Genomic DNA, 22,214 nt, shown 5'->3' with positions numbered 1-22,214 from the left:
GTCCCGTCTTCCCCGCTCACCCCACAGGGGTCTTACCTAAACTTTCTTGTCTTGTCTTGTCTTGGAAAGTAACTGTACCTGCAGTCTGAAGCAGTTCGGAGACCCATTTGTCTGCACACCTCTAGTAAGATAGCTAGTGAATGAATGGTAGTGAATATGTTTCTTTATTATGGGTTACCCTGCCTTAGTGGGAGATGACCGGTGTGCTAACAAAATAATAAGCATACCTGAGGTGTATGTTGTTGCTGATACTGAGGAGTCTGTTGTGGAGGCTGGCTATAGTGAGACTGATAGGTAGTTGGTATTTGTGGCTGCTGCTGTTGGTAAACTTGCTGCGGTGGTTGCTGCTGCTGCTGTTCATATTCCTGGTGAGTATAAACTTGGTGCTGCTGCTGTGGTGTTTGAGGCGGCTGTTGCTGATGAGGCGGCGGCTCATAAGATGGCTGACTGTATCCCATCTGGTAATCAGGGCTGAAAATGATGAGTGGTAGGTGAGTTTTCCTGGAACTTCTCTTAAGCTGCATAACACACAAAGGTAATTATAAGTACAGAATCGATTATCATCTATATATAAGCAATATAATTTGTGCATAATAAAAAAAATCACCTGCCGTGACCCAACAAAAATTAAATTACTTTCACTTCATTCATTCAAACACTGTCCTGCCAGAAGCATGATGTCACAGTTCACGTGACCCCACAAACCGCAGCATCCACACCCCTCTCTTCAGAGTGTAAACACTGAACTTTCCACCTCCAGAACTCAAGTCCGGCTAACCAGTTTCACTGAATCCTTTTAAATATTAACCTGCTCACACTTCAACAGCTGAACATTTAACACTTTTCAAATTCAATCTCGTCATGTTCTCCAATCCAATGCTGACTTCATCTTAGCAGCTGCTTCTTGATGCTGCTACCTTAATTTTAAAGGAGCGGACCGGTAAGCCAGCTGTACTCGCCTAACTGTGGTTGCATGGGTCGAGTCACCGCTTCTGGCCCCCGCCTCTTCGCTGATCGCTACCAGGTCCTCTCTGTCCCTGTTCCATGAGCTTTATCAAACCTCATCTTAAAATTATGTATGGTTCCTTCCTCCACCTAGCAAATGTACAGAGAACCTTCACGGCACGCATAACGGAGATAAAACACCTCAATTACTGGGAGCGCTTGAGGTTCCTGAACCTGTATTCCCTGGAACGCAGGCGGGAGAGATACAGGATTATATACACCTGGAAAATCCTAGAGGGACTAGTACCAAACTTGCTCACGAAAATCACTCACAACGAAAGCAAAAGACTCGGCAGACGATGCAACATTCCCCCAATGAAAAGCAGGGGTGTCACTAGCACGTTATGAGACAACACAGTGTCAGGGGCCCAAGACTGTTCAACTGCCTCCCAGCACACACAAGGGGGATTACCAATAGACCCCTGGTTGTCTTCAAGCAGGCACTGGACAAGCACCTAAAGTCGGTACCTGACCAGCCGGGTTGTGGCTCGTATGTTGGATTGCGTGCAGCCAGCAGTAACAGCCTGGTTGATGAGGCCTGGTCACAGACCGGGCCGCGGGGGCGTTGACCCCCGGAACTCTCTCCAGGTAAACTACGACACTTCCCAGGCTATTCCACTTCCTGACAACTCCGACTGAAGAAATACTTCATAAGAACATAAAGAAGGAACACTGCAGCCTAACATCCTTTTGATTCATCTGAGTCTTCAACTTCCAATTGTGACCCCTTGTTACTGTGTCCCATCTCTGGAATATCCTGTCTTTGTCCACCTTGTCAATTCCTTGCAGTATTTTATGCCGCTATCATGTCTCCGCTAACCCTCCTATCCTCCAGTGTCATCAGGCCCATTTTCCTTAACCTTTCTTCGTAGGACATTCCCCTCAGCTCCTGGACTAATCTTGTTGCAAACCTTTGCACTTTCTCTAATTTCTTGACGTACCTGACCGAGTGTGGTGTTCCAAACTGGTGCTGCATACTCCAATATGGGCCTGACGTACACGGTGTACAGAGTCTTGAACGATTACTTACTGAGGTGTCGAAATGCTATTTTTAGGTTTGCCAGGCGCTCATATGCTGCAGCAGTTATCTGGTTAATGTGCGCCTCAGGAGATGTGCTCGGTATTATACTCACCCCAAGATCCTTTTCCTTGAGTGAGGTTTGCAGAATTTGGCCACATACATATACTCTGTCTGCGGTTTTCTTTGCCTTTCTCCGATCTTCATGACTGCATTTGGCGGGGTTAAATTTGAGGAGCCAGTTGCTTCACCAGGCTTGCAGCCTGTCCAGGTCTCTTTGAAGGCCTGCCTGATCCTCATCCGATTTAATTCTCATCATTAACTTTACATCGTGCGTGCGTGCGTGCGTGCGTGTGTGTGTGTGTGTGTGTGTGTGTGTGTGTGTGTGTGTGTGTGTGTGTGTGTGTGTACTCACCTAGTTGTACTCGCCTAGTTGAGGTTGCAGGGGTCGAGTCCAAGCTCCTGGCCCCGCCTCTTCACTGGTCGCTACTAGGTCACTCTCCCTGAACCATGAGCTTTATCGTACCTCTGCTTAAAGCTATGTATGGATCCTGCCTCCACTACATCGCTTCCTAAACTATTCCACTTACTGACTACTCTGTGGCTGAAGAAATACTTCCTAACATCCCTGTGATTCATCTGTCTCTTCAGCTTCCAACTGTGTCCCCGTGTTGCTGTGTCCCATCTCTGGAACATCCTGTCTTTGTCCACCTTGTCAATTCCTCTCAGTATTTTATAAGTCGTTATCATGTCCCCCCCTCTCTCTCCTGTCCTCCAGTGTCGTCAGGTTGATTTCCCTTAACCTCTCCTCGTAGGACATACCTCTTAGCTCTGGGACTAGTCTTGTTGCAAACCTTTGCCCTTTCTCTAGTTTCTTTATATGCTTGGCTAGGTGTGGGTTCCAAACTGGTGCCGTATACTCCAATATGGGCCTAACGTACACGGTGTACAGGGTCCTGAACTATTCCTTATTAAGATGTCGGAATGTTCTGAGGTTTGCCAGGCGCCCATATGCTGCAGCAGTTATTTGGTTGATGTGCGCTTCAGGAGATGTGCCTGGTGTTATACTCGCCCCAAGATCTTTTTCCTTGAGTGAGGTTTGTAGTCTCTGGCCCCCTAGACTGTACTCCGTCTGCGGTCTTCTTTGCCCTTCCCCAATCTTCATGACTTTGCACTTGGTGGGATTGAACTCCAGGAGCCAATTGTGTGTGCGTGCGCGTGTGTGTGTGTGTGTGTTTGTTACCATTTTGTCCTAGGCACATGTCGATTAGACACTGGGCCTGTTTTATCGGTGTGTGTGTGTGTACTCACCTAATTGTGGTTGCAGGGGTCGCGACTCAGCTCCTGGCCCCGCCTCTTCACTGATCGCTACTGGATCCTCTCTCTCTCTGCTTCCTGAGCTTTGTCATACCTCTTCTTAAAACTATGTATGGTTCCTGCCTCCACTACTTCACTTGCTAGGCTATTCCACTTGCTGACAACTCTATGACTGAAGAAATACTTCCTAACGTCCCTGTGACTCGTCTGAGTCTTCAGCTTCCAGTTGTGACCCCTTGTCCCTGTGTCCCCTCTCTGGAACATCCTATCTCTGTCCACCTTGTCTATTCCCTGCAGTATCTTGTATGTCGTTATCATGTCTCCCCTGACCCTTCTGTCCTCCAATGTCGTCAGTCCGATTTCCCTTAACCTTTCCTCGTACGACATTCCCTCGAGCTCTGGGACTAGCCTTGTTGCAAACCTTTGTACTTTCTCTAACTTCTTGACGTGCTTGACCAGGTGCGGGTTCCAGACTGGTGCTGCATACTCCAGTATGGGCCTAACATACACAGTGTACAGTGTCTTGAACGATTCCTTATTAAGGTATCGGAACGCTATTCTCAGGTTTGCCAGGCGCCCGTATGCTGCAGCGGTTATTTGGTTGATGTGTGCCTCCGGTGATGTGCTCGGTGTTATGGTCACCCCAAGGTCTTTCTCCCTGAGTGAGGTCTGTAGTCTTTGTCCACCTAGCCTATACTCTGTCTGCGGTCTTCTTTGCCCCTCCCCAATCTTCATGACTTTGCATTTGGCTGGATTGAATTCGAGAAGCCAGTTGCTGGACCACATGTCCAGCCTGTCCAGGTCTCTTTGCAGTCCTGCCTCATCCTCGTCCAATTTAATTCTTCTCATCAACTTCACGTCATCTGCGAACAGGGACACTTCAGAGTCTATTCCTTCCATCATGTCGTTCACATATATCAAAAATAGCACTGGTCCTAGAACTGACCCCTGTGGGACCCCGCTCGTAACAGGCGCCCACTGTGATACCTCTTCACGTACCATGACTCGTTGCTGCCTCCCTGTCAGGTATTCCCTTATCCATTGCAGTGCCCTCCCTTTTACGTGCGCCTGATCCTCCAGCTTCTGCACTAATCTCTTGTGGGGAACTGTGTCAAAGGCCTTCCTGCAGTCTAGGAAAACGCAATCTACCCACCCCTCTCTCTCGTGTCTTACTTCTGTTACCTTGTCATAAAACTCCAGGAGGTTTGTGATACAAGATTTGCCTTCCATGAACCCATGCTGGTTTTCATTTATAATCTTGTTCCTTTCCAGGTGTTCGACCACTCTCCTCCTGATAATCTTCTCCATGACTTTGCACACAATACATGTCAGACACACAGGTCTGTAGTTTAGTGCCTCGTTTCTGTTTCCTTTCTTAAATATGGGGACTACATTAGCTGTCTTCCATTTCTCAGGTAGTTGCCCAGTTTCAAGGGATGTGTTGAAGATTGTGGTTAGAGGCACGCACAGCATCTCTGCTCCTTCTCTAAGGACCCATGGGGAGATGTTGTCCGGTCCCATCGCCTTTGAGGTGTCAAGGTCACTTAAGAGCTTCTTCACCTCCTCCTCAGTTGTTCGTATGTCATCCAACACTTGTTGGTATATTCCCTCTTGATGTTCCCTTCTGTGCTGTCTTCCCACAGCCCTTCCTGTCTCTACTGTAAAAACTTCCTTAAATCTCCTGTTCAGCTCCTCACATACCTCCTGATCATTTCTTGTGAGTTCTCCACCTTCTGTCCTTAATCTGATCACCTGGTCTTTGACTGTCTTCCTCCTGATGTGGCTATACAACAGTTTTGGGTCAGTCTTGATTCTCCATGCTATGTCATTTTCATACTGTCGCTGGGCCTCCCTCCTTACCTGTGCGTACTCATTCCTGGCTCTGCGACTGATCTCCCTATTTTCGTGTGTTCTCTGCCTTCTGTACTTTTTCCATTCTCTATTGCATTTTGTTTTTGCCTCCTTACAACGTCGGGTAAACCAGGGGCTCGTTCTGGTCTTCCCATTGTTACTGTTGCCCTTGGGAATAAACCTTTCCACTGCCTCCTTGCATTTTGTTGTTACATATTCCATCATTTCATTTACTGGCTTTCCTGCCAGTTCTCTGTCCCACTGGACCTCCCGCAGGAAGTTCTTCAACCCTATGTAGTCCCCTCTTTTATAGTCAGGCTTTTCTCTCCACTTGCAGATCTACTATGTATTCAAAGCACAGAACCACGTGGTCGCTAGCTCCTAGGGGACTCTCATACTTGATGTCCTCAATATCTGAGCTGCCCAGAGTGAACACAAGGTCCAATCTTGCTGGTTCATCCTCCCCTCTCACTCTGGTAGTGTCCTTAACATGTTGGTGCATGAGGTTTTCCAGCACCACGTCCAACATCCTGGCTCTCCATGTTTCGGGACCCCCATGTGGCTCCAGGTTTTCCCAGTCAATCTCCCTGTGGTTGAAATCCCCCATAACCAGCAACTTTGCTCTGCTGGAGTGAGCTCTTCTTGCCACCTCAGCAAGTGTGTCCACCATTGCTCTGTTGCTCTCTTCATATTCCTCTCTTGGCCTCCTGCAGTTCTGTGGTGGATTATACATCACTGCAATGACCACTTTGTGTTCCCCAGACTGAAGTGTACCTGCTATGTAGTCTCTTTCTCCCGTCTCATCTATTCCTTCCATTTTCTCGAATTTCCATCTGTTTTTTACGAGCAGAGCAACCCCACCTCCCCCCCTGCCCCTTCTATCTTTCCTCATGATCTGGTATCCTGGTGGGAAGATTGCATCTGTTATTGTGTGTGTGTGTGTGTGTGTGTGTGTGTGTGTGTGTGAGTGTGTGTGTGTGTATGTGTATGTATGTGTGTATGTATGTGTGTATGTGTATATATATGTGTCTGTATGTATGTGTGTGTGTGTGTGTGTGTGTGTGTGTGTGTGTGTGTGTGTGTGTGTGTGTGTGTGTGTGTGTGTGTGTATGTGTGTATGTGTGTGTGTATGTGTGTGTGTGTGTATGTGTGTGTGTGTGTGTGTATGTGTGTGTATGTGTGTGTATGTTTGTGTGTATGTGTATGTGTGTATGTGTATGTGTGTGTGTATGTGTGTATGTGTATGTGTGTGTGTATGTGTATGTGCGTGTGTGTGCGTGTGTGTGCGTGTGTGCGCGTGTGCGTGCGTGTGCGTGCGTGTGCGTGCGTGTGCGTGCGTGTGCGCGTGTGCGTGCGTGCGTCCTCCTCCTCGTCCTTCGTATTTCTTACTTAACAATAATTAAAGATAAAGACCTACACAGACCTGTTTAAGGTATTTCCATCATACTTCTAGTATGTTCTGGTATATGTAGGTGCGCGCATGTGTTAATTTTAATGTTTTTTTTTTTTTGCACACGTGTAATATAAGTACTTTCACTATGTCTGCTGATTTTGACAGTTTTATCACTGATACCCGAGAATACCGATAGTTTGGTGCAGCGGCGGCGGCAGCAGCGGCGGCAGCGGCAGCAGCAGTAATTTTTACGTATACTACGGTTTTTTTTTTATATAAAATTGGATGACAATTAAGAGTACAAATGGAGAGGCCTGGTTGGCAAGCTTGAACCTATCTTCAGAATAGTATAACATAAAGGCATCAAAAAAAATTGCAGGCACGTATATACAAAGACATTTAACGAGTTAAGTAGAACAAAACTAATTCTAGTGAATATATACCTAACAGCAGATTAAATTCAACCAAATATATTCTCAGGTTCATTTTTTTTTTTACATTATGTGACACTCAGTACAATATATTGAAGCAGCAGCGCTCCTAAGGCGAAACCAACACACTAATTAAAGGCTACTTACAAATTATTTGACTACAGTGTTAGGCACATAACGACTGCTTTGGCTTGGTATTGAATTGGCTACGAGTTTTGCAACTCTTCGGTTCGTCTGTTAAGTTATCCCACATTTCTGGACCTATAATCTGTATAGAATTTCTATAATGTTCAATCGAACATGAGCGATATCAAACTCTAAATTATGAGCAGATTAAATGTAAAAATTTAGGTCTAGTCGTGAGAAGACTCTCTGATGATCGTGTCCAAACAAAAACGAGAAGTTGGTACTTTACAAAATAAAATATTGTGACAGCAGTTTCAACCCAGACTTTCCAGCACATAAACTGGTACTGGAAGTGTGTGTGTGTGTGTAACAAAACTGGAAAAGTTCGATCTATACGTTGGCATGAAGACATCAATGCCTCTTCCTACCTCCAACTGATAACTAAAAATACCACAGAAGATTACATAAACAAGTTACAAGTTTTAAGGCAATATAAAAAAAACATTCAAAATAGAATTAACTAAAACAAGACAAATAAACCAAAAATATACAATGGGTGTGTCCTGGTTCCTACTCTAACAAGTCCCCAAATATATAAATTGTTGCGAGTCACATGTACTTGCATAAAACAATCCTTTACATATTTATTCAGCAGAATGCTCATTTCCCTTGCAATAATTTTTCTCAACTGATTTAGCATGCTTAATTACAATGTTAATATCACAACAAGTTATATATTTATTGATGCAGGAATATATGAAGTCAAAAATAAGTCAATATCTGGTTGTGGTGTTGGAACTTTGCCTCAAGGTTAACTACAGTTACCAAGTATTAATTTCTTCCATATAAGCATTTTCATACAATAAAAAAATGCACTTAGGTTTTACATTAATTAAATTAAAATTTAATGACAGTAAAAAAAAATTATAAGCCGTATTTTCATTGGAATAATATTCACGCATGACAATTTTCATCTTGACTGTTTATCAGCCAGGGTAGAGGACTGCCAGCTCCTTCAACACTAACATCTCAGGTACAGTGCTCCCAGAAATTTTATTTACTGAAGCTCTAAAATTAGACGTAGTGCTCAGTTGATAATTACTGTAGTAGGATACTTGTAATAATAATGATAGCCTAAAACAAAGTAATCTAAGCCTAATCTTCACTGTCACACAGTAGCAGTTTCTATGTCATCTACTTATCAGTTCATTGTTTTCAACATTTATCTCTTAGATAAATATACATTTTATTACTATTTTTCTGATTGTTATGCTTGATAGTAATGTGTGATGTGAATAGTATGCAAAAAAATCGAAGAAATCAGAAGACGATGAGAGGCATTATATAACGTGAAATTTCTCACATTCCCACACACATACCAGTGTGGGCCCTTCTGCTGGGTTCCTGCTCATGCACCAGTGTGGATCCTCCTGCTGGGTTCCTGCCCACCCACCAGTGTGTGGGCCCTCCTGCTGGGTTCCTGCCCACCCACCAGTGTGTCATGTAGGGGGGTAATGATTAGGGGGATATGGGAGTAAGAGGGTATGTATAGGCAGGGGATAGGCAGGTGAAGTGGTAGGAGATGATTAGCAGAGGTTGGTAGGTAATGTGAGATCACTGGTGGCTACAACTTCACCTCTCATTACTCGACCCACCACTCCACACTACTCACCCTCTCACTACTTTAACTAAAAATAATAAAATATAAGAAATAGGAATAGCAAATAACGGGGACAGTGAATATTACTATTCTACTCAAACACAGTTTATTATTAAGTCTCTGTACAATAATATATTTGGGAACAGGGGAACATTATTGTGGTTTAGACAAATAGAGTGGTACATATAAGCAGTGAGACAGGGAACACAATCAACTTGACGAAAATGAATATAACTTACAATATAGTACAGAGGACAGTTCACTACAGGAACTAAGCCACAGGTCCCAAGACCTACACAGCACGAGTACTGCTCCAAGCCAGTACTCTGCCCAATGTCTCCAACAGTCTCTCCTTCCGAGACTCTCCAGCTCAGCTCTGCTCCCAGGCCAAAGCTCTGCCCGAATCTCCTCTGCTCAGCTGTTCCTTGGGTTTATATGGTGGTCCAAGCACACCCCACAACCACGTGTACGACCTGACGCCTAGGTCTGACGCCGTCAAGAACAAAAGACCTCAGACGTGGGCGTGGCTGACAGACGTTTGCCAAGGCAAGGTGTGACCATATAATTGGTTAAATTAGGTCTCCCCAGAGACCTCACAAGCCCAGCTGGACTACATCACGAAGTGTGTGGGCCCTCCTGCTGTGTTCCTGCCTGCCCACCCACCAGTGTGTGGGCCCTCCTGCTGGGTTCCAGGCCACCCACCAGTGTGGGGGCCCTCCTGCTGGGTTCCTGCCCACCCACCAGTGAGTGGGCCCTCCAGCTGGGTTCCAGGCCACCCACCAGTGTGTGGGCCCTCCTGCTGGGCTCCAGGCCACCCACCAGTGTGGGGGCCCTCCTGCTGGGTTCCTGCCTGCCCACCCACCAGTGTGTGGGCCTTCCAGCTGGGTTCCAAGCCACCCACCAGTGTGTGGGCCCTCCTGCTGGGTTCCTGTCTACCCACCATAGTGGGCCCTCCTGCTGGGTTCCTGCCCACTCACCAGAGGGCCCTCCTGCTGGGTTCCTGCCCACCCACCCATGTGTGGGCCCTCCTGCTGGGTTCCTGGCCACCCACCAATGTGTGGGCCCTCCTGCTGTGTTCCTGCCCACCCACCAGTGTGTGGGCCCTCCTGCTGAGTTCCAGGCCACCCACCAGTGTGGGGGCCCTCCTGCTGGGTTCCTGCCCACCCACCAGTGAGTGGGCCCTCCAGCTGGGTTCCAGGCCACCCACCAGTGTGTGGGCCCTCCTGCTGGGCTCCAGGCCACCCACCAGTGTGGGGGCCCTCCTGCTGGGTTCCTGCGCGCCCACTCACCAGTGTGTGGGCCCTCCAGCTGGGTTGCAGGCCACCCACCAGTGTGTGGGCCCTCCTGCTGGGTTCCTGTCTACCCACCATAGTGGGCCCTCCTGCTGGGTTCCTGCCCACTCACCAGAGGGCCCTCCTGCTGGGTTCCTGCCCACACACCAATGTGTGGGCCCTCCTGCTTGGTTCCTGGCCACCCACCAATGTGTGGGCCCTCCTGCTGGGTTCCTACCCACCCACCAGTGTGGGCCCTCCTGCTGGGTTCCTGACCATCCACCAGTGTGTGGGCCCTCCTGCTGGGTTCCAGGCCACCCACCAGTGTGGGGGCCCTCCTGCTGGGTTCCTGCCCACCAAACCAGTGTGTGGGCCCTCCTGCTAGGTTCCTGCCCACCCACCAGTGTGTGGGCCCTCCTGCTGGGTTCCAGGCCACCCACCAGTGTGGGGGCCCTCCTCCTGGGTTCCTGCCCACCCATCAGTGAGTGGGCCCTCCATCTGGGTTCCAGGCCACCCACCAGTGTGTGGGCCCTCCTGCTGGGCTCCAGGCCGCCCACCAGAGTGGGGCCCCACCTGCTGGGTTCCTGGCCACCCACCAGTGTGTGGGCCCTCCTGCTGGGTTCCTGGCCACCCACCACTGTGTGGGCCCTCCTACTGGGTTCCTACCCACCCACCGGTGTGGGCCCTCCTGCTGGGTTCCTGACCATCCACCAGTGTGGGGGCCCTCCTGCTGGGTTTCTGCCCACCCACCAGTGTGTGGGCCCTCCTGCTGGGTTCCTGTCTACCCACCATAGTGGGCCCTCCTGCTGGGTTCCTGCCCACTCACCAGAGAGGGCCCTCCTGCTGGGTTCCTGGCCACCCACCAGTGTGTGGGCCCTCCTACTGGGTTCCTGGCCGCCCACCAATGTGTGGGCCCTACGGCTGGGTTCCTGGCCACCCACCAGTGTGTGGGCCCTCCTGCTGGGTTCCTACCCACCCACCAGTGTGGGCCCTCCTGCTGTGTTCCTGCCCACCCACCAGTGTGTGGGCCCTCCTGCTGGGTTCCTGTCCACCTGCCAGTGTGGGCACTCCTGCTGGGTTCCTGCCCACCCACCAGTGTGTGGGCCCTCCTGCTGGGTTCCTACCCACCCACCAGTGTGGGCCCTCCTTCTGGCTTCCTGCCCATCCACCAGTGTGGGCCCTCCTGCTGGGCTCCTGCTCACCCACCAGCGCATGGGCCCTCCTGCTGGATTCCTGCCCACCCACCAGTGTGGGCCCTCCTGCTGGGTTCCTGCCCACCCACCAGTGTGGGCTCTCCTGCTTGGTTCCCACCCACCCACCAGTGTCGGCTCTCCTACTGGGTTCCCTCCCACCGACCAGTGTGGACCCTCCCACTGGGTTCCCACATCGACCAGTGTGGGCCCTCCTGCTGGGTTCCCACACAACCAGTGTGGGCCCTCCCGCTGGGTTTCCACACCAACCAGCGTGGGCCCTCCTGCTGGGTTCCCACACCAACCAGTGTGGGCCCTCCTGCTGGGTTGCCACACCATTCAGTGTGGGCCCTCCTGCTGGGTTCCCACACCAACCAGCATGGGCCCTCCTGCTGGGTTCCCACACCAACCAGTGTGGGCCCTCCTGCTGGGTTGCCACACCATTCAGTGTGGGCCCTCCTGCTGGGTTCCCACACCAACCAGCGTGGGCCCTCCTGCTGGGTTCCCACACCAACCACTATGGGCTCCTGCTGGGTTCCCACACCAACCAGTGTGGGCCCTCCTGCTGAGTTCCCACGCCAACCAGTGTGGGCCCTCCTGCTGGGTTCCCACACCAACCAGTGTGGACCCTCCTGCTGGGTTCCCACACCAACCAGTGTGGACCCTCCTGCTGGGTTCCCACACCAACCAGTGTGGGCCCTCCCACTGGGTTCCCACACCAACAAGTATGGGCCCTCCTGCTGGGTTCCCACACCAACCAGTGTGGGCCCTCCTGCTGGGTTCCCACACCAACAAGTGTGGGCCCTCCTGCTGGGTTCCCACACCCACCAGTGTGGGCCCTCCCGCTGGGTTCCCACATACACTAGTATGTGATTGCCCTCCTCGGCTCCCTCTCACACACGAAGAAGTGGCAGATGCAGTTTAATATAGACAAATGCAAAGTTCCAAATGAAGGACAGGAAAATAACCATGCCACATAAACTAAATAATGTCGATCTTAATATTACTGATTGCGAAAAGGATTTAGGAGTTCTGGTTAGCAGTAATCTAAAACCAAGACAACAGTGCATAAGTGTTCGCAATAAAGCTAACAGAATCCTTGGCTTCATATCAAGAAGTATAAATAATAGAAGCCCTCAGGTTGTTCTTCAACTCTATATATCTTTGGTTAGGTCTTACTTATATTATGCTGCTCAGTTCTGGTCACCATATTACAGAATGGATATAAATACACTGGAAAACGTACAAAAGAGGATGACAAAGTTGATCCCATGGATCAGAAATCTTCCCTATTGAGGATAGATTGAGGGCTGTGAATCTGCACTGTCTAGAAAGGCATAGAATTAGGGGGGATATGACTGAGGTGTATAAATGGAAAACAGGAATAAATAAAGGGGATGTAAACAGTGCTAAAAATATCTAGCCTAGACAGGACTTGCAGCAATGGCTTTAAGTTGAAGAAATTAGATTCAGGAAGGATATAGGAAAGCACTAGTTTGGTAATCGAGTTGTGGATGAGTGGAACAAACTCCAGAGTACCGTCATAGAAGACATTGTGTAGTTTTAAAAAATAGGTTAGATAAATACATGAGTGGGTGTGAGTTGGACCTGACTAGCTTGTGCTACTAGGTCAGATGTTGTGCTCCTTAAGTGAATGTGACCTGACTTGACTAGGTTAGGGCATTGGCTTAAGCTGGTAGGAGAACTGCACCTGCCTCGCATGGGCCAGTAGGCCTGCTGCAGTGCTCCTTCTTTCTTATGTTCTTACAAGTATAGGATCCCTTCCTCTCCCACAGGAGAGGAGGACATGGCTGAGCTGATAAATTTTCAGAGAATAGGGGGATACTCGAGGGGGGGAAAAAAACGGCTGGTCAACTTGAATTTCAAGATAGAAACGGTGCAAAACAGAATCCTGCATCAGAAACCACCACTAAAGGAAAAAAATACACCAGTGAGTGTACCTAGACCGTGAGAAAATGAGAAAAGAACGACAGAAACTGAGAAAGAAGAAACAAAGAGGCAAGAGAGACAAAGACTAGAGACAGGCAGGGGCACTGAGAGTCAGGAGGAGCAGCAAGAACAACCACCCACAGAACATTGCAAACAAGCTAATCCAAGACAAACTACACTCTGCACTTAAGTCCCCACCCCCAGCATAAATCCCACGAACACAACAGCCTCCCATAGTATCCTGCCAGGTCTCCCACTCCCCCAACCCACACCAACCCCCCAGAATATAGTTTTGGAGAAGGTGAAGGTATGGTACACCAGAGCAGACAGAATAATGAGCAAGTGTGAGGAGTGACACAAAAATATCACAGAAGCATCCCCAGCCATCATAGCACTCACAGAAACCAATGTGACTTTTTCCCAGATCAGCCTTGGTTTTTTCTAGAGAACATTTAATAAAGCATGGCAAGGTATAAGAGAATCCTAACCATAACGGGAACTTCACAGGCCTGTAGGCTTTGGGGTGATGCCCCAAAAGGGGCCATTAAATGGGAGGTGGACACAAAAAGGTTAGCATCAGGTGGGGAGGCCCAAAACCTGGTGGTCCCTGGTGGGGGCAGACGGGGTTATCTGCCATGAACTTTTTTCCACCCTAAATGGGACAGGATGGGACCACCCTACTAGTAGTCAAGAGAAGGGGACCCTTGCTGAACATTTTGCTCCCAAAATGCAATTTCCCTGATCCAGAAAGGACCCCCCTTCAAAGCTGCAGAACGAAAACCCCGGGTAAAAAGGGAGGAGGATTCCTTCAAATCACTTGCCCAAGAAAAGGCTCCCAGAAAGTTGACCCCAAGATTGTGAGAAGATGAGACCAGCTAGCAGCACCTCTAATTTGACTTTAGCACGCCTAGTACAGTGTAAATGGCCCCCCCTATGGAAAGAGGCAAATGTAGCCCCTGTTCACAAAAGAAGAGAGAGCAGAAATCAGAAAACCCAGACCAGGTCACCCTGTCAATCACGGGAAGACCCTGAGACAATAATCCGAAAATGAAGATTTTTTGACTACCACTACATTTTTGGATGGGGCAATATGGCTTCAGGAAAGGTTATGCGGGGATCTGTTGAAACCTTCCACAAATGGACCAGTCACGGAGAATCCGTCAGGGGTGGGACTGACTTTCTGGCTTTTCGACCGGGGGGCACCAGGCCCCAGCAAAATTTCAAGCACGGGAATTAGGCCATGTTTGTCTCCAGTGAACTCTTTGGAGATCTCAAAAAGGGAGTCCCCAATGGAAAAGGGGAAACAGCAGGTCCATTTTTTCCCCCAAGGAAGCGGCTGGGGCCATTATTATGGAATGTCATTTTAACGACCTTTTTCATCTCATCCCAGAATCACATGCAATAGAGACGGAAAACCCGACATTCACTTATCCAAGAGAAAAATGCCAGCTGCTCTGTACATCAATCACCAGCTGAGAGTTTTTAGATTGGGGAAAAAGATGGGAAATTTGATGAGAAAAAGAAAAGATGATGCCCTAGGCACCATGATGGGAAGTGGGCAGTAAGGATGAAGGGAGGATGTTGGCACCCGAGAAGAAGATATCCTTGGGGTGAAATTTTACTCAAACAACCATGAAGAACCATGTTGTAAATCTTTCAAAAAAGGCAGCCAGAATCTTTCAGCACTTGCCGACTGACTGTTGACAGAGGGGGGCAAAATCCCACGAGGCAAAGACGCCACACCCTTTAGATGCCCACTTTTTGGGTTTTCCCCCCCCATCGGATGCTTGAAGAGAGAGAAAGAGCAAGACGTCCCCATCTCTCACCTGGACCCATCCGATAGATTTCATTTCAGCAGAGCCTTCAACAAGGGGGGATGTGGGTGGCCACTGTTATGCAAGGCCAATATTGTCAAAATAATACCTTGGGTCCACTTAGAAGCGTGAAAAAGTTTTATGCCACAAGACGGGCAGAAAAAGGAATTTATCTGGTGATTCCAGAACATCACCCCTCTGAGATCATAATACCCAGGATGACTGAGAGGAAAACATTACAGCATAATGATGTCAACGAGAAAAATCAGTTGATCAAAAAAAAAATGCTCCACGGGTTTTCCAACTCATCCCCGTTCCCACGAGTTCATAACAAAAAATGTTTTAATGAGCTGATGTGAAAGCCTTAGTTTCCAAAAAAGGGGAACTTAACCTGCATAGCCCAAAAAAAGAGGGCCAACCTGCAAACCCTTTAAAAAAAATAAAAAAAAAATAAAAGAAAAATAAAAAAAAAAAGAAGAAAAAAAATAAAAAAAAAAAAAAAAAAAAAAAAAAAAAGAAAAAAAAAAAAAAAAGGGAAAAAATGAAGAAGAAAAAGGAAAAAAAAAAAGAGAGGAGAGAAAGAGAGGGGGAGAGAGAGGAGAGAGAGAGGAGAGAGAGAGAGAGAAGGGGAGAGGAGGAGAGAGAAGGGGAGATAGGAGAGAGAGAGAGAGAGAGAAGAGAGAGAGAGAGAGGGGAGAGAGGAGAGAGAGAGAGGAGAGAGAGAGGGGGAGGAGAGAGAGAGGAGAGAGAGGAGGAGAGAGGATAAAGGGTAGAGAGAGGGGAAAAGGGGGAGAGAGAGGAGAGAGGAGAGAGAAAAAGAGAGAAGAGAGGAGGAGAGGGAAAGAAAGAGAGGAGAGAAAGAGAAAGGAGAGGGGAGAAAGAGAGGAGAGAGAGAGAGGAGAGAGAGAGTTGAGAGAGAGAGTGGGGAGAGAGAGAGAGGAGAGAGAGGAGAGAGAGAGGGGAGAGAGAGAGGAGAGAGGGAGAGGAGAGAGAGAGAGAGAGAGGAGAGAGAGAGGAGAGGAGAGGAGAGGAGTGAGAGAGAGGAGAGAGAGAGGAGAGAGAGAGGGAGAGAGGGGAGGAGGAGAGAGGAGAGAGAGGGGGAGAGAGAGGAGAGAGAGAGGAGAGAGAGAGGGGAGAGAGGAGAGAGAGAGGGGGAGAGAGAGGGAGAGAGGAGGGAGAGAGAGAGAGGGAGAGAGGAGGAGAGAGAGAGGGGAGAGAGAGGGAGAGAGGGGGGGGGGGAGAAGGGGAGGGGAAGGGGGGAGGGGAGAAGGGAGGGGAAGGGGGGAAAAAAGAGAGAGGAGAGAGAGGGGGAGGAGAGGGGGGAGAGGAGGGGGAGAGAGAGAGGAGAGAGAGGGGAGAGAGAGAGAGAGGAAAAGGAGAGAGGGGGAGAGGCCTTTTGAAGCCCAAACAGGTTGGATTTAACGTAAGCCCAAAAGTTACCAATCAGCCATTTGAAAGATTTTTTTTGTTTAAAATAAGGCAGAACAGGATGAAGTGGGCATCTGTTTCGCATTTTTATTTTATCAACACTATCTGTTTACACCCAAAAAGAATGTGTTCCATACTGAGCATCCGGGGGAAGACTCAGATGGAGATGTCCCGAGAAGGGACACCCGAAAGTTGCTTTTTGCCCTTTTGGCAAAAGCTTTTTCACGCTGTCCCCAATGATCCGGGGGGTATTTTGAAAATTCTTTTTACAAACAGAAGGGGGCCCCCCACATCCCCTCCCCATGTTGAAGGCTCTGCTGAATGAAAACACCCGATGGGGCCAGGGGGAGATGGAGTCTTGCTCTGTTCTCACTTCCCGTAAGGGGCCCCGATGAGAGGGGGGGGCAAAAAAAAAAGTGGAGAACCGGGGGCATTTTTGCTGTACAGGACTGCAACCCACCCAAACAGATGAGATACGGCGGGGTGTGTTTTCCGGTGCCTTTTTTAAAAATTTACAAATGGTTTTCGGTTTGTTTGGAGCACCCCTCGGGGTATCAACTTTTTCCCGGTGCCAACATCCTCCCCTTCATCTTATACTACCAGATTAATCATTGCCTAGAGACGATATCATTTTTGTTTTCTCAGGTGCAAAATTTTCTTGCCATCATTTCAAGCTGAAAAAGTTTAGTGGGGATTGATGTAGCTTTGAGAGCGGATTTCTTTTGGATAATGAATGCAGGGACAGTCGTTCATATGATTTATTCTGGGGTGGATAAGAAGGTCGTTGAAGTAGACATTCCATAACAGTGACCCCGCACGTTTTCCCGTGGAACGCTGCCCAAAAATCCTTTTTGATTCCCCCTTCCCCAAGGGTCATTTTAGATCACCATGAAGGTAATCATGAGGGGACATAGTGGCAATTCCCCGTGCTTGAAATTTTTCAAAAGGCCCGGCCACACCCGGTGGGCGCAATGCAAGCGGGTCCTTTAACCCTTTTCAAACCCAAAAAAAAAAAAAAAGAGAGGAGAAAGGGGAGATGGGGGAGAAAAAAGAAGAGAGAGGGGGAAAAGAGAGAGGGGAGAGAAGAGAGAGAGGGAGGGGAGGGGAGAGGGGGGGAGAGGAGAGAGAAACAGAGAGGAGAAGGGGGAGGGGAGGGGAGAAGAGATAGGAGAGGGGAGAGAGGAGAGAGAGAGGAGAGAGAGAGAGAAAAGGAGAGAGAAGAGAGGAGAGAGGGAGGGGAGAGGAGAGAGAGAGAGGGAGAGAGGAGAGAGAGAGGAGAGAGAGAGAGAGGAGAGAGAGAGAGAGGAGGAGGAGAGAGAGAGAGAGGAGAGAGAGGGAGAGAAAGAGAGGAGAGAGAGAGGGGAGAGAGAGAGAGGAGAGAGAGAGGAGAGAGAGAGGAGAGAGGGAGAGAGAGAGAGAGAGGGGAAGAGAGAGAGAGAGAGAGAGAGAGAGGAGAGAGAGAGAGAGAGAGAAGAGAGAGAGAGAGGGGAGAGAGAGAGAGAGAAGAGAGAGAGAGAGAGAGAGAGGGGAGAGAGGAGAGGGGAGAGGAGAGAGAGAGGGGAGAGAGGGAGGGGAGAGAGAGAGAGAGAGAGAGAGAGAGAGAGAGAGAGAGAGAGGGGAGAGAGAGAGAGAGAGAGAGAGAGAGAGAGAGAGGGAGAGAGAGGAGAGAGGAGGAGGGGAGAGAGGAGAGAGGAGAGAGAGAGGGAGAGAGAGGAGAGAGAGGGGAGAGAGAGGAGAGAGAGAGAGAGAGAGGAGAGGGGGGAGAGAGAGGAGGGGAGGAGGGGAGAGGAGAGAGAGGGGGAGAGAGGGGAGAGAGAGAGGAGAGAAAAGAGAGGAGAGAGGGAGAGAGGGGGAGAGAGAGAGAGAGAGAGAGAGAGAGAGAGAGAGAGGAGAGAGAGAAAGGGGGGAAGGGGAAAAGGGGAAAAGGGGGAGAGAAATCCCACAAAGTTTCCACCGGGGAAGTAAATCCACTTTTTGGGAAGTCTACCAACGACCTTTCTTTTTCCACCCAGAATCAAAATGGAGATTTATACTGAATTCACATCCCAAAAGAAGAAACATGTTTTGTTAATCAATCATAGCGGAGCAACAGTAAATAGATGGAAGTAAATTTGCACCGAGAAAACAAAAGAGACGCCCAGGGACCATGATGGAATGCCGCAGTAGTAAGGGGTAATGGGGGGATGTTAACCCGGGAAAAAGTTGATATCCCGGGGTGAAATTTGACTCAAACCAACCAAAGAACCATGTTTAAATCCAAAAAGGGAGCCAGGGTTTCAGCACTTCCCGTATCTCGATCTGCTTTACAGTAGGGGCAAAATACGACGGGACAAGACGCCACACCTTATATGCCCACTTTTGGTTTGCCTGTCCCCTCCCCATCGGACTGTTGACAAAAGAGAACAGAGCAAGATCTCACTTCCGCCTGGGCCCCTCCTGGGGGGATCTTATTTGAGAGCCTTCAACATAGGAGGGATGTGGGGGGCCTACTGTTATGTCCAAAGGCCCAAAATTGTCAAAATACCACACTTGATCCACTTGGACAGCAAAAAGCTTTTGCCCAAAAACGGGGAGAAAACAGCAAACCCCTCTGGCTTATCTCCAGAACATCACCCCTCTGAGACACATACCCAGGATGACTCGAGATGGAACAATCTGTTCAGATAAAAGATTTAACGATAACGCCAGTTGATCAAATGAAAAAAGCGCCCCCGATGGTCCCAAAATTTTATCCTGCCCCCCCTTGTATGTCTCATAACAAAAAAAAGCTTTTAAAGAGCTGATGTAGGTAACAGCTTAGCTTTTCAATGAAATTTTAAATGAAAAAAGCTTTCAAAAAGAGGGATCCTTTAACCCTTTCAAAACCCTGTAAAAAAAAAAAAAAAAAAAAAAAAAAGGGAGAGAGAGAGAGAGGAGAGAGAGGAGAGAGAGGAGGGAGAGAGAGAGAGGAGAGAGAGAGAGGAGAGAGAGAGAGGAGAGAGAGAGAGAGGAGAGAGAGTATGGAATCTTTTCCTGGACTCTCTCATACACACATTAGTATAGGATTCCCTTCTGGTCCCTCAAACAGACTAGTATGAGATCACTTCTTGGGCTCCCCAACACACATACACACACTAGTATGGGATTCCCTCCTGGGCTCCCACACACACACTAGTATGGTATCCCCTTTTCAGCTCGCACACACACACACTAGTGTGGGACTGTCCTCATATACCTTTGAAGAGCTACGGGAATTTCACTACTCTTGGAGCCCGGCCATGGCAAGGCTCGCCTGGTGCTTGCCTGGTCAACCAGGCTGTTGTTGCTGGAGGCACTCTGCCCAATGTATCCATCACAGCCTAGTTGATCTGGCACCTGGTGAAGATACTTATCTAGTTTCCTCTTGAAGGCTTCTACACTTGTTCCAGCCGTGTTTCTGATTACTTAAGTTAAAATGTTGAATAGTCTGGGACCCCGAATGTTGATACAGTGTTCCCTTATTGTCCTCACCACACCCCTGCTCCTCACTGGGTTTATTTTGCATTTCCTCCCATAATTCTCACTTCAATATGTTATGGCAGTGTGCAGATTTGGGACCAGGCCCTCGAGTACTTTCCAGGTATGTATTATCATGTCTCTCTCTCTCCTCTGCTCCAATGAGTACATGTTCAAGACTTGAAGGTGTTTCCAGTAATTTAGGTGCTTTACTGGCTCAATGTGAGCTGTAAACAATCTCTGTATTTGCTCCAGCTCTGATAATTCTCCTGCTTTGAATGGGGCCATCAGCACTGAGCAATATTCTACATGAGGGAGCACTAGCAATTTGAAGAGTGTCACCAGTGGCATTATTTCCCTTGTTTTGAAAGTTCTCAATACCCATCCTGTCATCTTCCTGGCTGTCGTGATCTTTGTCTTGTTATGGTCTTTAAAAGAAAGGTCAGCTGACATAATTATTTCCAGTTTTTTTGTGTGTTCCTTTCGTTCTATTTGGTTACCCTCTTGAGTTTTGTGTATAGTGTTCCTTTTGAGTTCTTCATTCTTTCCATACCTAAGCAGCTGGAGCTTATCACCACTGAACGTCATGTTGTTCTCCACTGCCCATTGGAAAACCTTGCTCATCTCTTCCTGTAATTTTTCAGTGTCCTCTATCTTAGTGACTTTCATGCTTATTTTAGTGTCATCTGCAAATGATGGACAGTTAAATAACCATGCCACATATAAACTAAATAATGTAGATCTTAATACTACTGATCACAAAAAGGATTTAGGAGTTCTGGTTAGCAGTAACCTAAAACCAAGACAACAGTGCATTAGTGTTCGCAATAAAGCTAACAGAATTCTTGGCTTCATATCTAGAAGAATAAATAATAGAAGTCCTCAGGTTGTTCTTCAACTTTATATATCCTTGGTTAGGCTTCATTTAGACTATGCTGCTCAGTTCTGGTCACCGTATTACAGAATGGATATAAATGCTCTGGAAAACGTACAAAGGAGGATAACAAAGATGATCCCATGTATCAGAAATCTTCCCTATGAGGATAGACTGAAGGCCCTGAATCTGCACTCTCTCGAAAGGCGTAGAATTAGGGGGGATATGATCGAGGTGTATAAATGGAAAACAGGAATAAATAAAGGGGATGTAAATAGTGTGCTGAAAATTTCCAGCCAGGACAGGGCTCGCAGCAGTGGTTTCAAGTTGGAAAAATTCAGATTCAGGAAAGTACTGGTTTGGTAATAGAGTTGTGGATGAGTGGAACAAGCTCCCGAGTACAGTTATTGAGGCTAAAACGTTGTGTAGTTTTAAAAATAGGTTAGATAAATGCATGAGTGGGTGTGGGTGGGTGTGAGTTGGACCTGGCTAGCTTGTGCTGCTGGGTCTGGTACAGTGCTCCATCCTTGAGTGGGGATGACCGGACTGGGTGGGTCATTGGGATAATCCGGGGGGTGGGTCATTGGTCTAATCCGGGGTGGGTGGGTCATTGGTCTAATCCGGGGGGGGGGGGCATGGACCTGCTCCTCATGGGTCAGTAGGCCTGTCGCAGTGTTCCTTCTTTCTTATGTTCTTATGATACAAAAGTGTGACTAGTGTTTTTATCTATGTCTGCTATGAGGATGAGAAACAGCAGAGGTGCCAGGACAGTGCCTTGGGGCACTGAGCTTTTTAATTCGCTGATGCTGGATCTTGCTCTGACAGTGGAACCTCTACTTGTGAGCGTGTCCACGTACGAGTTTTTCCAAATACGAGCAGTCGATGGGTCGATTTTTTGCTTCCATATGTGAGCAAAATTTCCACAAGCGAGCAGACCTCAAGGCAGGTTCCTTGACACTGGTGAGGGGCTCTTGCTCTTGATCTCGGGAATTGTATCTCATTTGTTTGTTGGACTATCTTATTGAAACTTGGGCAATGTATGATGGAAAGATGCTTCTTAATGTACACCAAAAATGAAAGAAATCTAAGCATAAATAATGGAGTTCACTTCTCAGCAATTAGCCACCCCTTAGTGGTAATTTCAAATGGTTTTTATGGTTGTATTCTCGTTTTTTTTGGTCTCATTTGATAGAATGGAAGATAAATTACAGAAATAGATATGATTTTGATTGCTTACGACGAAAAGTGCCTTGAAATTGAGCTCAACCTAGGAGAAGTTGTCCATTGCTTGGCTGTTTCAGTGTAAACATATGACGTCACTGTCCATTCCAATATGCAGTCGTGAATGGGTTGGCATATTTATACAATTATTGCAATAAGGAATAACAGTAAATCTTATATTTTTTGTGTGA

The 22,214-nt window shown here is 48.0% G+C and overlaps 2 protein-coding genes across 5 annotated transcripts in view; one reads left to right on the top strand and one right to left on the bottom strand.

Annotated features, from left to right (window-relative positions):
- SA1 (stromal antigen) overlaps positions 1–22,214 on the bottom strand; it is a 219,519-nt gene that overhangs the window by 193,376 nt on the left and 3,929 nt on the right. For 3 of the 4 annotated variants that reach the window (XM_070084815.1, XM_053786269.2, XM_070084818.1), the window contains exon 2: positions 228–471. In XM_070084815.1, the coding sequence (XP_069940916.1) occupies positions 228–458 (231 nt within the window). In that variant the 5' untranslated portion in view covers positions 459–471. Of the gene's footprint in view, positions 1–227; positions 472–9,040; positions 9,163–22,214 lie in introns of those variants that run through there. The other variant, XM_070084817.1, reaches the window with a different exon arrangement.
- The window catches only part of LOC128695588 (Hydroxyacid oxidase), a 52,209-nt gene continuing 38,105 nt past the window's right edge, over positions 8,111–22,214 (top strand). The window contains 1 exon segment of the mRNA XM_070084819.1: positions 8,111–8,174. The gene's annotated coding sequence lies outside the window, so the exon portion shown is untranslated.

Source organism: Cherax quadricarinatus, chromosome 14 (assembly GCF_038502225.1).
Source record: "Cherax quadricarinatus isolate ZL_2023a chromosome 14, ASM3850222v1, whole genome shotgun sequence".
Lineage (NCBI taxonomy): Eukaryota > Metazoa > Arthropoda > Malacostraca > Decapoda > Parastacidae > Cherax > Cherax quadricarinatus.
This window is presented reverse-complemented; position numbering and strand designations above follow the sequence as displayed.